At 43.1% G+C, this 16,373-nt stretch overlaps 2 protein-coding genes across 13 annotated transcripts in view; one reads left to right on the forward strand and one right to left on the reverse strand.

The window, feature by feature from the left end:
• The window catches only part of JAK1 (Janus kinase 1), a 232,444-nt gene extending 220,621 nt beyond the window's left edge, over positions 1-11,823 (forward strand). For all 6 annotated transcript variants that reach the window (XM_063801056.1, XM_054683940.1, XM_016919919.3 and 3 more), the window contains 10 exons: positions 481-616; positions 1,155-1,306; positions 3,769-3,919; positions 4,031-4,125; positions 5,573-5,765; positions 6,470-6,594; positions 6,953-7,125; positions 8,838-8,955; positions 9,547-9,657; positions 10,392-11,823. In XM_063801056.1, coding sequence (XP_063657126.1) covers positions 481-616; positions 1,155-1,306; positions 3,769-3,919; positions 4,031-4,125; positions 5,573-5,765; positions 6,470-6,594; positions 6,953-7,125; positions 8,838-8,955; positions 9,547-9,657; positions 10,392-10,487 — 1,350 coding nt within the window. In that variant the 3' untranslated portion in view covers positions 10,488-11,823. The remainder of the gene's footprint in view (positions 1-480; positions 617-1,154; positions 1,307-3,768; positions 3,920-4,030; positions 4,126-5,572; positions 5,766-6,469; positions 6,595-6,952; positions 7,126-8,837; positions 8,956-9,546; positions 9,658-10,391) is intronic.
• Positions 8,837-16,373, reverse strand: part of RAVER2 (ribonucleoprotein, PTB binding 2) — a 90,882-nt gene continuing 83,345 nt past the window's right edge. For 5 of the 7 annotated variants that reach the window (XR_682955.5, XR_010153689.1, XM_009459807.4 and 2 more), the window contains one exon: positions 8,837-14,176. Coding sequence is in view for 3 of the 7 variants with exons in the window: in XM_009459807.4 (XP_009458082.1) it covers positions 14,030-14,176 (147 nt within the window). In the remaining 4 variants the exon portion in view is untranslated. Of the gene's footprint in view, positions 14,177-15,754; positions 15,946-16,373 lie in introns of all 7 variants that reach the window. The other 2 variants (XR_010153688.1, XR_008547821.2) reach the window with 2 other exon arrangements.

The following is a 16,373-nucleotide window of genomic DNA, read 5'->3' on the forward strand; positions in this document are numbered from 1 at the left end:
TGCCTGGTGCTTACTGAAGATGGTCGTTTGGGGCCGTTCCCTGTGCTCACATGAATTCTGTTTAGTGGGAAATGTTAGCACGTCAGAGGACCGACCTGCGTACTGCAGCATGTGGATGGCAAGGCTGAAAGCATTGCAGTACGTGTTGAGTGAATGAGTGAACTGCCAGCATCTGTAGTAGCTGACGTGTGGAGTGCTCACCATGGGTCAGCTGTTCAGGCGTTTCACAAATTCTAATCAGTATCATGCTCACGAAGCCCAGTGAGATACGTGCCACTATTTAGCCGCATTCAGTGATGAGGGAGCTGGAGCCAAGGGGCACCTGTGATGTGCCTAAGTCACACAGATGATTGGCAGCAGGGCCAGGCTGTCCAGATCTGGCTGTAGCTGGGGGTAGGAAGAGATGACCTGAGGGACCAGGGTTGGAAATAGAGTGCGGGAAGGAGCAGCTTGGCTAAACTTGACCTTTTTACTCTGCAGGAGGATAAAGACCTGGTCCATGGAAATGTGTGTACTAAAAACCTCCTCCTGGCCCGTGAGGGCATCGACAGTGAGTGTGGCCCGTTCATCAAGCTCAGTGACCCCGGCATCCCCATTACGGTGCTGTCTAGGCAAGGTGTGCCTCCCCTCTTTTCCCTCTGGCCCCACCCCGAGTCAGGGGCAAGTCAGCAGAGAGAAGGGCTGGGCTGGGGTTGGTCTCCTTTTAGAGAGTCATTTTTTTTTTGTATTTTAGTAGAGACGGGGTTTCACCATGTTGGCCAGGATGGTCTTGATCTCCTGCCTTCTCTTAAGTCCTTGAACGAGCCCCCATTTGTCCTCCTGCCCTGGGTGATGGCCCCCACCCTGGGATGTTTTGCTGATCCTAAGGCCAGGGCTTCAGAAGCCTGGCTTCACACGACCCTCCTGGGGAGCTTGGAGGCAGGGACCCATCTGCTGGCTGTGACCCAGACTGATGTATCAGAAGTGCTGGCGGAGGCTTGGAGGGCTGCATGCCTGCAGGCCCCCCGCACAGGGCCTATGTGGCCATGGGCCATGTTTGGGCACACTGCTTGAAGTAGTTCCTTCATTGGCTCACTGTTCTGGCTGCAGTGACAGTAATTGAATCCCTAGGAGATCCCAGAAACTGCTCCGTCAGTGTGTCTGTTGTCTTCCAGAATGCATTGAACGAATCCCATGGATTGCTCCCGAGTGTGTTGAGGACTCCAAGAACCTGAGTGTGGCTGCTGACAAGTGGAGCTTTGGAACCACGCTCTGGGAAATCTGCTACAATGGCGAGATCCCCTTGAAAGACAAGACGCTGATTGAGGTGAGCAGGTGTTTCCCGGGGCGTGAGGCAACTGAGGGCTTTCAGGTGCTCGTGGGCTTCCCAGGAGTTGTCGGAAGCCTGGCACTGTGGGAAGAGACGGGCATGGGTTTGAATCTCTTCACGGGCCTACTGGGTGTGTGACCTCACAAATGTAACTGAACTTCCGTGAGCCTCAGTTTCATCATCTATAAAATGGGGATAATCAGTAACTACTTGTAGGGTTGTTGTGAAGATTAAATAATGCATATAGAGTGACAGGCATGCAGTACAAGCTCGATAGATGTTATAGTATTATTTATCTGAGATTTTAAGTGCCTGTTATTCAGCAAAATTACCACACAAATACGTATGGAGTTCCTATTGTGTATCAGGCATCAAGCTTGGGAAAAGCTGGAGGTTCACTATGAAATAAGGTACAGGCCTTGCCTTCCCTTGAGGGCCTTAGGGTATGGTAGGGAGTTAGGCTAACATAACAACGGTAAGAATTCCAGAAAGAATACCTGAAAGTGTCACCCTAAGAGCCCTGCAAATTAGGTAGGATGGTGTCATTACCCTCATTTGACAGATCAGGTAACTGAGACTCAGGTAGCCCCACTCACCTGGGTTCCTCAGCTAGGATGCAAAACAGGCGAGGTGTGGGCCTCCTCCAAATCTACCTGTGGAAAAAGCGGAGACTCTAACTCCAAAGGGGTAAAGTAGTAAAAATCACAGTGAAAGACCATTGTCCCTTCATCTCAGTGACTGTAATTGGAATGTGCTCCTGTTGTTTAGAGGGGGCAGGCATCAGTTTCGGCTGTGAGAGCCTGGTTTCAGTGCTGTGTCGGGAGCCTGGGTAGTTTGGTGTGCCTGGCCTTGAGTGTCTGGAGTGGGGAAAGGAATAACAGTGATCAGGTGGGAAAGGCCGTTTGGGTTCAGATTTTTAAAGTCCCTGATTCCAGGCTGCAGAGCCTACATTTTACTGGGGGTGGCATGGGACAAGGAAGGATTTGGGTGGAGGAGGGAGGGGCTTGGAGGTTGGCCTTGGGATGTTCTTCTGGATGCAGTAGCTGGGATGGACAGAGGAGAGACCGGGAGGGAGACAGGGGCCCTGAGGCTCTCAGCAGTGGGAGCCCCATGTCCGGAAATGGCAGCGGAAGTCCAGAGTGCAGGGTGGGAGATATTGAAGAGGTAGAACCTTTACGACTTGCCAGTTAATGATGGTGCAGGACTTGGGAAAGGATATTAAACCCGCAGGGAAACCATCAGATCTACAGATCTGCTATTTGGAAGTTTCAGCCTAGGCTTTTGGGAAATTCATATTTATTTTTAACTTCCTTGGATCCTTGGAAATGAAACAACATACCCTTTGTCATCAGTCAGTATTTATCGAGCACATGTTGCGTACCCTGGGCTGAACAGCATACAGGGTGGTGTAAGGAAGGACCTGTCTCTTTAACAAAATAGGGGTTTCTCTCCACCTAAGTCCCCTTGGGTTAGATGGCTTTTCTGCAGGCTGCACTGACGCAGGGATGTGTGAGTGACACTCCAGGACAAGAGCAATTCTCAGCTCCTTAATTCCAGTCCTCCCTCCTCCCTGTCCTCTGGGGCCTCCCCACCCCACCCCACTCCAGGGCCCACGGGGACCAGAGAGGAACTTAGTACCCTTGGAGTCCAGCTATGAAGTAGAAACTGGAATGCAGTGGTTTCACTTCATCTTCCAAAAGTAGCATAAGTTCTTGTTTCTAAAATTTAAAGTAATAAACAGTTGAAGAAAATTTTTTAAATGAAACTATTAAAAAAAGAAAATAGCAATCACTGCATTCTTGTCATCCCTGACCACTGTTAACACTTTGGCATTTTGTCTTCCAGCCTGTTTGTATCTCTCTTTTTTAAACAAAATTGGGGCCATGCTAGATAGAGTTATATAAAATTCTGAGTTTTTTCATTTAATACTGCGAATGCTTTTCTGTGAGATTAAATCATAATTTTTACAAATTTAATGTAAGAGTTAATTGTTTTGTTTAATTTACTTGACTAATTTTATATTTGGCATTTAAGTTTTCACATTTCCAGTGTTCTGTCTAATTCTGCAGGAAACATCCTTGTACATAAATATTTGTTCATACCTGATATATTTCTGAGTCATTCAGTCATTGAAGTTAATGCATCAGAGGGTTTGAAGAATCTGAAGATTTTTGTACATGTTGCCCAGTTGTATTCCAGAAAGGTTGTATGCCTTTACTTGAATGAAGCTTTTTGGGACTGGGCTATAGTGCCCAGTCTCCTTGAATTTGGACTATTCAGTATTAGGACTGTGATTTCCCCTTGCAAGAATAAGGCAGCAGTAACAAACACTTATGAAATCTACCTGTAAGTGGAGATGTTGAGAATCGAATGAGGAATTGGCAATTCCACCTGACCTGGGGCTGAGAAGTTTGTAGGTGGTTCCTTTGGTTTCTTCCATGTGCCTCTCTTGTTTACAGAAAGAGAGATTCTATGAAAGCCGGTGCAGGCCAGTGACACCATCATGTAAGGAGCTGGCTGACCTCATGACCCGCTGCATGAACTATGACCCCAATCAGAGGCCTTTCTTCCGAGCCATCATGAGAGACATTAATAAGCTTGAAGAGCAGAGTAAGACCTGCCATGTGCTGCTTTAACCCAGCTTGGGGAGAAACAGGAGCCTGGGTGGCAATCCCTGGCAATCGCCTGCTTTTCACTCTGTTTTCTTTTCTCTTCTGTTAGATCCAGATATTGTTTCAGAAAAAAAACCAGCAACTGAAGTGGACCCCACACATTTTGAAAAGCGCTTCCTGAAGAGGATCCGTGACTTGGGAGAGGTAAGTTACACCCGTGCTGCTTGCTGCTGATGGCAGAGCCCTCCGCCATCCACAGCGCCACTCTCTGCACGTACAGCTGCTCTCCATTCTTTTTCATTCTGGGGCCAGGTCCATGAGTGAAAGCACCTTACTGCATTTGGGGGCCACTTTCATCACAAGGGATTGTGTCTTTCTCCATGTGACGCACGGCACGGACGGAATGCATGTCCCTGCCTGCATGCACGACTGCGTATGCACACGGGACTCTGGGCAGCTCCCTTGAGAGACTTGAGTTTTCTCTACAGGACAGAAGAAAATGGAAAGAGGGAGAGATGGGGGAGTAGGTATAGATATGGTGGAATAGGAAAATCCTTGCCTCTGACTTTCCTGGGCATATATATCCTGTAAGCTTCTCATTTTCTTTTGCCCCCGAGAGACAGGGTCTCGCTCTGTGTCCCAGGCTGGAGTGAGTGGTGTGATCATAGCTCACTGCAGCCTCAACTTCCCAGGCTCAAGCAATCTTCCTGCCTCAGCCTCCTGAGTAGCTGGAACTACAGGCACACGCCCCCATGCTGGCTAATATTTTTTATTTTTTATTGTAGAAATGGGGTCTTGCTATGTTGACTAGGCTGCTCTCAGACTCCTGGCCTCAAGCAAGGAGGCCTCCCAAAGTGCTGGGATTATAGGCATAAGCCACCATACCCAACCCTGTAAGGCTCTTTAGAGCAGGGATAGGTTTATTGCACAGAATCCCAAAACAGAGTATCAGCTTTTCTTTGGACCTTAAATGGGAGTTTCCAAACAGTTAATTGTGACTAGAGAAGCTACTGAGATTTGTGTCTTTATACAGATTTTCTGTAGTCTGGTTAATGAAACAGACTTGATACATCTCCAGGATCTGCTGTGTGCCAGCCTCTGTGCCAGGCATTGTCAGAAGCATGGCATCCTTAGTTCCCCCCACCGTCCCCGAGGCCAGTTTCTGTATGCAGCGAGTGTATCAGGAGCCAGCTCCGATTTGGGGACTTGGCCACCACTGTCGCTGTCAGGTGGCTTGGCTGGAACCTGATCTCACGTCTTCTAAAGACTCCTCATGCATTTGCTCTTTTCAGCCATGCTGTGGGGCCTGTCCCGTAATGTGAGCCCAGGGCTTTTAGAGAACGGCAGTTGTCCTGCAGGCCCAGAAATAACCTTCATTTCCTGTGGTCATAGAAATTGGGACTGATGAGTTGGTTCGTTGTCACCTGCTACTTTGTCTTGGCTCAGTAACTGAGGGGACAGTTTGTGAGGCCAAGAGAGCGAGGGGGCTGTAGTGAGCAAGTACAGTCCAGGTGAGAGGCTTCTGCCTGCAAGGCCAGACAGCGAGAACCCCTGGCCCTCAGGGGAACGGCTGTGAGGAGCAAGACTTCTCTGTGTTCCGTGGCCTACGATGGGGCTTCCCCGATAACAGCACATGCATCTTTCCCTCCAGGGCCACTTTGGGAAGGTTGAGCTCTGCAGGTATGACCCTGAAGGGGACAATACAGGGGAGCAGGTGGCTGTTAAATCTCTGAAGCCTGAGAGTGGAGGTAACCACATAGCTGATCTGAAAAAGGAAATCGAGATCTTAAGGAACCTCTATCATGAGAACATTGTGAAGTACAAAGGAATCTGCACAGAAGACGGTATGTTATGCAAGGCTGGGGTCCGGTTTAAAGATTTGGTGACTGTCTAGGGTCATAAAGGCCAGTGCAAAACAGGCACTCCGTGGCCTTATCTGGGCGTGACATGCTAGCTGGTGGTTCCCACACACTCTCAAGGCTTCCAAGTCATATGTACTGTCAAATCCCTCAGCAGCTGCAGGGCTCCTGAGGAGGCCACCCAGGCCCCCTCCATCCAGGGGCTGGTTCCAGCACTGTCTCTCCACGTCACTTGCACTTATGCCTTATGAAACTGATTCCTACTCTACCTCCACCCACTTCCTGTTCTGATCCAATACTAGCCAGGGTATTTCATTTTCTAGTTGTCTAAATCAAAGTGGCAAGTAATATTTACTAATAATTGTATCTTATTTGCAAGCCAGCATCTACTCATGGTAGTGAAATTGACAGCTGATGATAATTTTTGAAAACAGTCATTTGCCTGTGGTTTACAGAGCACTCTGACTGTTATCTCAGTGAGTGCTTATGCCTGTGAGGTAGGTACACCATTGTTACCATCTCCATTCACTGCTGAGGATCTTGAGGCATAAGAGGTCAAGTAACATGCCTGTAATGAAGGGGCAAAGCTGGCGTCACCTCAGGGCCTCTGTCTCATATCCTGTGCCCTTGCCTCTCCCATGGTTCCCTCATTTGGCAGCCTCAGACTGATGGATGTTTTTTCTAAACAGGAGGAAATGGTATTAAGCTCATCATGGAATTTCTGCCTTCGGGAAGCCTTAAGGAATATCTTCCAAAGAATAAGAACAAAATTAACCTCAAACAGCAGCTAAAATATGCCGTTCAGATTTGTAAGGTAAAAAATAAAGACATCATGTTACAGATTAAGACATCAGGCACTCTGTCCTGGGTAATTGGTTTGTAATTTGACTCTAAGTGGGTAAGTTTATGATAATTATACTGTTTGTTTTTCTCTGCATTATTTAGATGAAAAGTTAGCTTCTACTAAGAAAGTAAACGGATTTAAATATGGTTATTTTAATGTGCATTTCTTTGAATCAGTTTGTTCTTAATATTCTTGCATAAGTCAGAACCAAAAAAATTGTCAGTGATATGTGAATGAAATGACATTTCTATTTTTTCTGATGAAGTGATAGATAATACAATCTAAAGTGACTTTAGCAATGTGCTTGACTTTTACTTCTCTCTCTCAGGGGATGGACTATTTGGGTTCTCGGCAATACGTTCACCGGGACTTGGCAGCAAGAAATGTCCTTGTTGAGAGTGAACACCAAGTGAAAATTGGAGACTTCGGTTTAACCAAAGCAATTGAAACCGATAAGGAGTATTACACCGTCAAGGATGACCGGGACAGCCCTGTGTTTTGGTAACTGAATCAAACCACTAGGTTTTATCAATGCTTCATAGAGTTTACACTGTTTTAATAGGCCCTTTCTGGCTATATTAATGTGTCTCATTCCTCTGGCCTGACTCAAGGTTAGAGAAGGTTTAGAACATTTGGAATTGATTGATATTTATCTTCAAGAAACACACCTTTCAGCCTGTTTCATTGAAAGCAGCCTATATAAATGACTGAGCTTCATATGACACCGTCTTCCAAGGAATGAAAGAAATCTAACCACCAGCTCAACATTCCTAGCTTCCCAGGAGAGGGCATTCATCTGATGCAGTTCTTAAAACTGTGAGCAGGTGGAATCTAGTTCCTTTCTTAAACACATACCTGCAGAGGGAGGCTGTAGGACAGAGTGGGCGTTGCAGATTCAGGGAACTCCTGGACAGAGCAGAGCAAAACCTACGGGAGACCTGGCTGTCTCATGAATCACCAGAGGTCCCCAGGTTAGAAGGCCACACACTGGCTACAACCATGTCTCAGCCGGGAACACTGTCCAGGGGAGAGGCTGCTTACATCTCTACCGCACCCTGCCACGTAACCACATAACGACATAACCAATCAGCACTCCCCTAGGTGCATCCTACATGGACACAAACATAGAACTCTCCCACTTATGGAGCCTAAACTTATTCATTCATTCATTTAAGAAAATGCATCAAGGTCCTGCTTTGTGCCAGTACTGGAGATATGGTGAACAAGTAGGCCGAGTTTAGAGTTTAACACGCTAGGCAGCCAACGGCACGGAGCAGGAAACATACAGAAGGGTTCGGGCTTGGTTTTCTGGAAGTCGTGAGTATTCAGATGAAACCTGAAAGATTCATGCAGGTTTAGACAGACGGTTGCTAGACAGCATGCGTGACTAGGAAGAATGAGACAAGAGCAGTCGATTTCCCAGGAACTGAACCTCAGTGAGGTCAGATCATGGAATAGGAGGTTTGCAGGAGGAAGCTTGAGTCATGGAGCTGGGACTTCATCTCAAGAACAATGGGATGCTGCTGGAGAGTTTAAGGAGGGAGACTTTGTTTTAAAAAGACCACCACTGAATGAAGGGAACAAAATTGGAGCCAGGGAGTCTGGAGCCAGGGAGTCTGGAGCCAGGGAGTCTGATTTGGCTGCTTCAACAGCTCAGGCTAGAGCTAGTGACAGCATGAATTAGGACAGTGACTGGGATAGTGACAGTAGGATTTGAGAGAAGTGAGTAGGTTCAAGGAGTGTATAAGGAGATTGGGTGCGGTGGAATGCCTTCATTTTTGGCTTGGGCAAGTGGGTGTCATTCAGCAAAGTAGGCAATGCTGGAAGAGGATTGGACAGCGATGCCACATTGTGCAGTGAGGCCACTGCTGTCTCATTTAGAGCCTGCAGGCAAATCAGACCTGGGGCTTATCATTACATGGCCACCTCCTCCCATACCCTGAGAGCATGTTCTCAGTGAAATGAAGAGCACAGACTTGGCGTGTTATTTTAGGGCAGATACGTGCTACCGAGAGCCTGTAAAGGATACCGTACTATAGGTCAGATGTGCACCATAGCAGCGTATACATGGTACGTGTAAAATATATAATACACAGTCAGATGCTCTATTAAATTATAAGAAAAACCGAAGAGGTGATTTTTCAGTTATCCTGTAATGTCGGATGGAGTGTGCCTCCCAGGAAATGAAGTTTTGTGTTCTGCTTCCTTTCAAGGTATGCTCCAGAATGTTTAATGCAATCGAAATTTTATATTGCCTCTGACGTCTGGTCTTTTGGAGTCACTCTGCATGAGCTGCTGACTTACTGTGATTCAGATTCTAGTCCCATGGCTGTAAGTCCTACTTTTCTCTTCATTTGAATCCAGTACCCATTTAAAATGTGTCCATCCCTCTGCTTGGTTAACTTTTGTTTTTAAATGGAATCCAATCAATGTATTATAATGGAAAGTGTCACTTTCCCATTAACTTGGTTTGCTACTTGACAGTTATTTGTGAATCTCTCAAGTCTTGCTTTCACAATGAGCCCAGAGTTCTATAGGATGACCTTGACTCTCAAGGATCTTATCTGTGTAGAGATGAAGGGCAGTTTTATGGGAAAATGAGCAAGTTAAGTGGGGTAGCATTGGGTAGGGACCAGCCTTGTCTGTGCCTCCTTCATTCCTAAATCAGATCATTTTCTTGGGAACAGACTCCTTGACCAGCACAAGCACAAGGAGCGGTTGGTAGAGTCTAAGACACTGGTTAGAGACAGATCATTGAAAGCTAATAAGGATTTTGGATTTTTATTTAAAGTTACTAAGGAGAAAAGCCTTTTTATTGCTACTTAAATTTCCAGTTGATTGTAGAAATTTCACCTTAATCTGTTTGGCATTTATGTAAATACTTGCAAAGTTAAACGTTTTGTTTGGTTTTATTTTATATAGTTGTTCCTGAAAATGATAGGCCCAACCCATGGCCAGATGACAGTCACAAGACTTGTGAATACATTAAAAGAAGGAAAACGCCTGCCGTGCCCACCTAACTGTCCAGATGAGGTATCTGTGGGCCACATCACAGTAATAACACTCCATTTCTATTATGTTTTCGCAGCTTGAGTTATCCAGCAATGGGTAGAGGGGAGAGCGAGGAAATGATACAGTGAAGTCCTTGTAAAATAGTTTTCTGAAGCTGAATTTCACATAAGATAACTGAGAAATCACCTTTGGGGCTAGATGATAGCCACCAGTTAGGTTCAGAGCAAGGATTCCCTCCAAAAGCCAGCCCCTCTTTATCCACTTGCTTGCCCCAGAGGGACAGGTTTTGGTGTAGCCTTAGTGTGACAAATACATATAATTGCATTTTTTGTAAGTTTATCCCACTTATTAGCATTTATAATTCAGTTTTCTAAGTGAATTGAGCCTTTAATACTAAACTCTTGAGACTGTGTAAGACACACTGAACAGTATGAGTCAGAGAGTGAGGCAGCCAGTCTGGAAAGTTCAAGTCTGATCTGAGCTTCTGCTTCACCCTCTAACTGGTTTACAGGAATGACCTGGATTTTATTGCAGCCAGTCAACCCTTGAGCTTCTCAAATGTTAAAATATTATTTATGAACTAGAGTTGTATCCCATTTTCTGTGTTTTAAACTATTCAAATACTTTTGTTTTTCCAGTCTTTAAGGAAAAGTCGTTGCATTTCCAAAATTATTTTCTTACTCTTGATATTTCTGTTATTTTTTAAAGTTCCCAAATCTAACATTTTTACTGTTGTTACTTCTTTCTTTTTACAGGTTTATCAACTTATGAGGAAATGCTGGGAATTCCAACCATCCAATCGGACAAGCTTTCAGAACCTTATTGAAGGATTTGAAGCACTTTTAAAATAAGAAGCATGAATAACATTTAAATTCCACAGATTATCAAGTCCTTCTCCTGCAACAAATGCCCAAGTCATTTTTTAAAAATTTCTAATGAAAAAAGTTTGTGTTTTGTCCAAAAAGTCACTGAACTCATACTTCAGTACATATACATGTATAAGGCACACTGTAGTGCTTAATATGTGTAAGGACTTCCTCTTTAAATTTGGTACCAGTAACTTAGTGACACATAATGACAACCAAAATATTTGAAAGCACTTAAGCACTCCTCCTTGTGGAAAGAATATACCACCATTTCATCTGGCTAGTTCACCATCACAACTGCATTACCAAAAGGGGATTTTTGAAAACAAGAGGAGTTGACCAAAATAATGTCTGAAGATGATTGCTTTTCCCTGCTGCCAGCTGATCTGAAATGTTTTGCTGGCACATTAATCATAGATAAAGATTGATGGACTTAGCCCTCAAATTTCAGTATCTATACAGTACTAGACCATGCATTCTTAAAATATTAGATACCAGGTAGTATATATTGTTTCTGTACAAAAATGACTGTATTCTCTCACCAGTAGGACTTAAACTTTGTTTCTCCAGTGGCTTAGCTCCTGTTCCTTTGGGTGACCACTAGCACCCATTTTTGAGAAAACTGGTTCTACATGGGGGGATAGCTGTGGAATAGATAATTTGCTGCATGTTAATTCTCAAGAACTAAGCCTGTGCCAGTGCTTTCCTAAGCAGTATACCTTTAATCAGAACTTATTCCCAGAACCTGGATGCTATTACACATGCTTTTAAGAAACGTCAATGTATATCCTTTTATAACTCTACCACTTTGGGGCAAATTCCAGCACTGGTTTTGAATGCTGTATGCAACCAGTCTGAATACCACATACGCTGCACTGTTCTTAGAGTGTTTCCATACTTACCACCGATCTACAAGGGTTGATCCCTGTTTTTACCATCATCACCCTATGGTGCAACACTTGAAAGGAAAGACCCGGCTAGAGGCACTATGGACTTCAGGATCCACTAGACAGTTTTCAGTTTGCTTGGAGGTAGCTGGGTAATCAATCAAAAATGTTTAGTCACTGATTCAATGTGAACAATTAAGGTCTTCATGACCAAGAGTCTGAAAATCTTTTTGTTGTTATGCTGTTTAGTATTCGTTTGATATTGTTACTTTTCACCTGTTGAGCCCAAATTCAGGATTGGTTCAGTGGCAGCAATGAAGTTGCCATTTAAATTTGTTCATAGCCTACATCACCAAGGTCTCTGTGTCAAACCTGTGGCCACTCTATATGCACTTTGTTTACTCTTTATACAAATAAATATACTAAAGACTTTACATGCATATGCCTTTTAATATTAAGATTTCATTTTCAAAGCATTTCAAACAATTTGCTTACATAGAAAAATAACAGTATAGTTTTGGGGGGAGGAAGGGGTGGGTTCTGGTCCTTACTACTAACAAACACCACTTGATTTGCACTTCACTGTTGTGCCCAGTGATAACGGGGCACAGGCCAGTATGGATGGCCTGTCCACTGTGCTGTAGTCCAGACAGACACCTTTGTTTGTTTTAGTTCCTTCAACCTCTTCCTGCTTTGACTTTTTGCAGCTCTGTTGCAAAATTCACCATCTTTCCTTTCTTCTGTTTGTTTGTACTATAGTGGAGGTGTGACTAAGCATTGAAGAGGCTGAATGCAACAGGAAAATGGGAAAGAGAAGTGCAGGGCCTGAAAAACCCATTAGTCATCTGCTATATCACTGAATGATGCCTAATTCTTATCAGTTATTTATAGGTAGTATACTTACTTAGAAATTACCTTAAACAACTTTCTAGCTGTCAGTCATTTTCCAACAGAAGCTAGTATATGCAATAAATTAGACCAAGTGAAATTCTTTACAAAGCATACAACATATGTACCAATTCTAGACTTCATAATTAAAACAGGATATCCACATCATAGTTAAAAATAACAAGTCCCCAAAGTGACGAGATATTTAATGATCTGATTTCAAAAAGCCCCGGATCGAGATCCCAAATTCCCTATCAATTAATTACAGTCTTATAACATAAACAAACTTAGAAATTTCTAGATGGCAAAAGGTTTCTCATGCATTTAATACCAAGGTCTTCAAGAAATGGTGATGTCAAAAGTCATAGTCCATAAAGATAAAACCTCTTTCACAAGTAAATTGGGTTAAATAACTGATTTTTCACCCTAACACACTATCAAAGAGTGAGAGAGAAAGCAGAGAGTGAGGTATAGCTTATTAGCTCAAAATGGTTATAACTACTGTGACTCCTTAAGACTCCATCAGAAAGTGCAGTATTGACTGCTTTACTATATTGTGGAAATAATAGGGCATTTAGTGATCAAAATAGGCCCCATTCTAGTCATTAGATCATTACTAGTCTATGCTATGAAATGAGCACAGAAACACGTGTTCCTTTCCACTTACAAGTCTGTCTAAAGGCTAAAGGTCTGTCTTTAGGTGAATTGAAAGGAATAGTTGCTATTAGAATTAGTGCTATTAGATCAGGGATCAGCAAACTATATAAATGGCCAGATACTCGAAATTTTAGGCCATATGGTCTTTGTAGGCCATACAGTCTCTGTTGAAGCTAATCAGTTCTGCCCTTGTAGCATAAGAGTGCCACAGACAACACGTAAATGAATGAGCATGGCAACGTCCCAATAAAAGTTTATTTATGGACACTGAAATCTGAATTTCATATAAATTTCATGTCATAAGTTTTCTTTTTTCCTCCAACCATTTAAAAATGTAAACATTAGTCTTAGCTTGCAGGCAGCACAAAAGCGGGTGGTAGACCAAATGTGGACCCAGGGTGTAGTTTGCCAAACCCTTTATTAGATCACCAAAGCTACTTTTCTTAAAATACCTTCTATTTTTCACAGAAGGTATAAATGGTAAACAACATCTTAAAGCATCGGTAGTAGTGGATACCTTGGACATCACTGTCACTCTCTTACCGGGTTTAATTTTGCATGGCTGGTGTGGGCGTAATTGAGTGTGCATGTAGAGCATCTTTATAATATTACCATCAGCACATTTGGTACTTGCACCCTTGTAGTTCTAGGAAAAGTCCTAAAAATCTATAAATGCAATTACTTCTAGGGAAAGTAAATTGAAATGCACATTGGCTTATAAGAAACTCATTCTTCTAAGGCTCAGGAAACAACACTGTTTCCCATTTATTGCTTCAAACTTCTTTTATATATGGTGTCAGAATTATTCCCAGTCCTAAATCAAGGAATATTGGAACATTGTTAGTTTCTCCAATGGATTGTAAGTTAGCACACTGATTAAGATGCATCTGACTCTAGTGGAAAATGTCCTCAATTGATGTCTCTTCTTATTGCTATTTTTTATTTGGCATTTCTGCCTGCTGCACAACACAGTTCCTTCTGGGAAACTATAAACCCGTATTTAAAGGATATGGCTAGTTTGAATGAAGTTAAGGCAGCGATGAACAGCAGAGATACTGCAGAGAACCTTAGGGGGTTATTAGGAGAGAGCTTAACTCAGTATACTCGCTTCTTTTTTAAGTAAGTTTCCATGTAATATGCTCCTGTGCCCTGAGAATGCTGGTCAACACATTCCACTGAACCACCTTCTGGGGCAGAGATGAGATATGATGAGCCTCGCTTTTCATTTCTTAAAGATGATACCTATGAGAAAATAAAATTGCAGCTAGTTTTAAAATCTAAAGTTGGCTTATTCATTAAAGATATTTATAAGAAAAGCATTCCACTTTGAGTTGGTGAATATAGAATAACAGGATAAATACCCAAACTATCAAAAAATACACAAACCCCTTTGTTAAATAAGACTTTTAAATTTCTGTATCAACATCGCCTTTGGAATTTCTGCAAGACACAAACCAGTCTCAGCACCTTCACTCCCAACCCCAACTTTTTGGGAAAAGAAAAAATTAGAGCACTGCATGCAGCTGCTTCTGCTGATCACAGCTAGTTAAACCCACGGACTCAGAATATCAACACCGAATGTCAGTATTCCTCTGAAGGAGGAGTGGCTAAGACATCAAGCTGCATATTGAATTAGATGTTAAGTGTGCCTGGTGACAAGAGGAGTGGTGAGAGAATAAATCAATAGGTGTAGAAACTGACAAATGACATCAAGGAAAACAACATGAAACATTCTAGAGAGCAATGGGAAACTCAGAGCTTTGGTCTCCACAATAATCGCCTGGCGAGCATATTAAAATGCAGGTTTTCAGGCACCATCCCAGAGATTCTGACCTGAAAGTGGGCCACATGTCCTCACAAGCGGTCACAGTGATCAGCACAGTAAATCAGATGGTGTAGCACTGCTCAGCTTAATGCCTTAGTTTCAGCTTTTACAAAAGTGCAGCAACCTTTTATCAATGCAGAATTATGTGACTTAATATGCAAGAACTTAGAAATGACTGATGAGTAAAGCTTCCAGTAACACACAGGAGCCTTCTCACGTTGCAATTAAAACTGCAATCGTTTTTGAACCAACAACGGTCACAATTTTTAAAAGTGCAGCCAGCCTCAGAGGGAACAGATGATAGGTCTCTCTCAACTCCTTGCTAAAGTAGTTCTCAGTGGTCCATGTTAGGAAGAGGGATGACAAGACTGAAAGAACGCTGCGTCCTCTGGTATCTCATTTCAAAGTGGCTTACTGTGGGGACAGACCAATACAAAGCGTCTTCACACAAGCCCAGTGTAAAGGAATGTTTCACAGAGTGAAGCTGATGGGCAAAGAATCTGGCTTGAATTTCTGCCTCGACATTTTTTTCCTGGTAGTAAAGTATGTCTGGGGTTTGTGCTAGAATGTTAGAAGGGAAGCAGGTGAGAGGGTAGATGAAAGGAGACCTGCCGTAAGTTGATAGTTGTCAAAGCTGAGTTGATGGTGACGAGGGGTTCAGCCCTAGAGAAGGGCTGCTGCACCAAACAGCTTGCTCACCTCTTAGGTGGAGCCTCTGCCCCAAAAACCCTTCCTCCCAGTCTCCAGCCTCTTGGTTATTCTCTCCAGCTGCCTTCTTCATTAGGGCCCCTTCGCTGATAGGTGATCTTTCTGAATGTTGGACCCCAGCCACCAACACCATCAGACCTTACTTCAGGTATAAAGAACTCTTTTTAGCAGCTTTCCCCCTCTTAGAAGTCATCAGTCCATTCTACAAATGGGATTTTCCAAAGACTGGGGGAGGGAAGCAGACTGCTCACTCTGGGATCTGGGATGCTCCTGCTCTTCTCACCCACCTTCCCCAATTCTTCTTGCCATGTAGTTATCTATTCTTTCATGTCTTGGCATGCAGCAAAGCAACAGCCTGGGTTTCTGTCTTTCTATACCATCTTCACTGTCAGAAGCCAGATAGGAAATGTATTACATTCTTTTATTCAAAGGGCTTCCCGATGGTGCTACACCAGTCACAGTGAGAACCAACTGAGACCTATGAAATCAGCAAAAAACTTCACTGAGCAGCACAGGAAAATATTAGAACAGGAAATGAAAGTGGGTGTCACTCATCTTACAATAAAGACAAAGCCTGCAAACATTACGTTGAGTAAAATAAGACATTCAAAAAGAGACAGACATGGTATGATTACACCAATGTGAGATATAAAAGTTAGTCCCGGTTATAAAAACAGAAAGTCAAATGATGTTCTCTTCAGGAGCTGAGGAGAGGAGGGGGAAAAGTGCAGTTTATTAACTATCAGATTTTACTTTTGTAAAATGAAAATCTAGAGATCTGTTGCAAAATAATGTAAATATACTGAACATTACTAAACTGTACACTTTAATAGTAATTTTATGTTTTTATCACAATTAAAAATTTAAACCTAAAAAAAAAAAAAAGAAAATGAGTTTCACTATAGC

The sequence above is a fragment of the Pan troglodytes genome, chromosome 1 (genome assembly GCF_028858775.2).
Source record: "Pan troglodytes isolate AG18354 chromosome 1, NHGRI_mPanTro3-v2.0_pri, whole genome shotgun sequence".
Classification (NCBI taxonomy): domain Eukaryota; kingdom Metazoa; phylum Chordata; class Mammalia; order Primates; family Hominidae; genus Pan; species Pan troglodytes.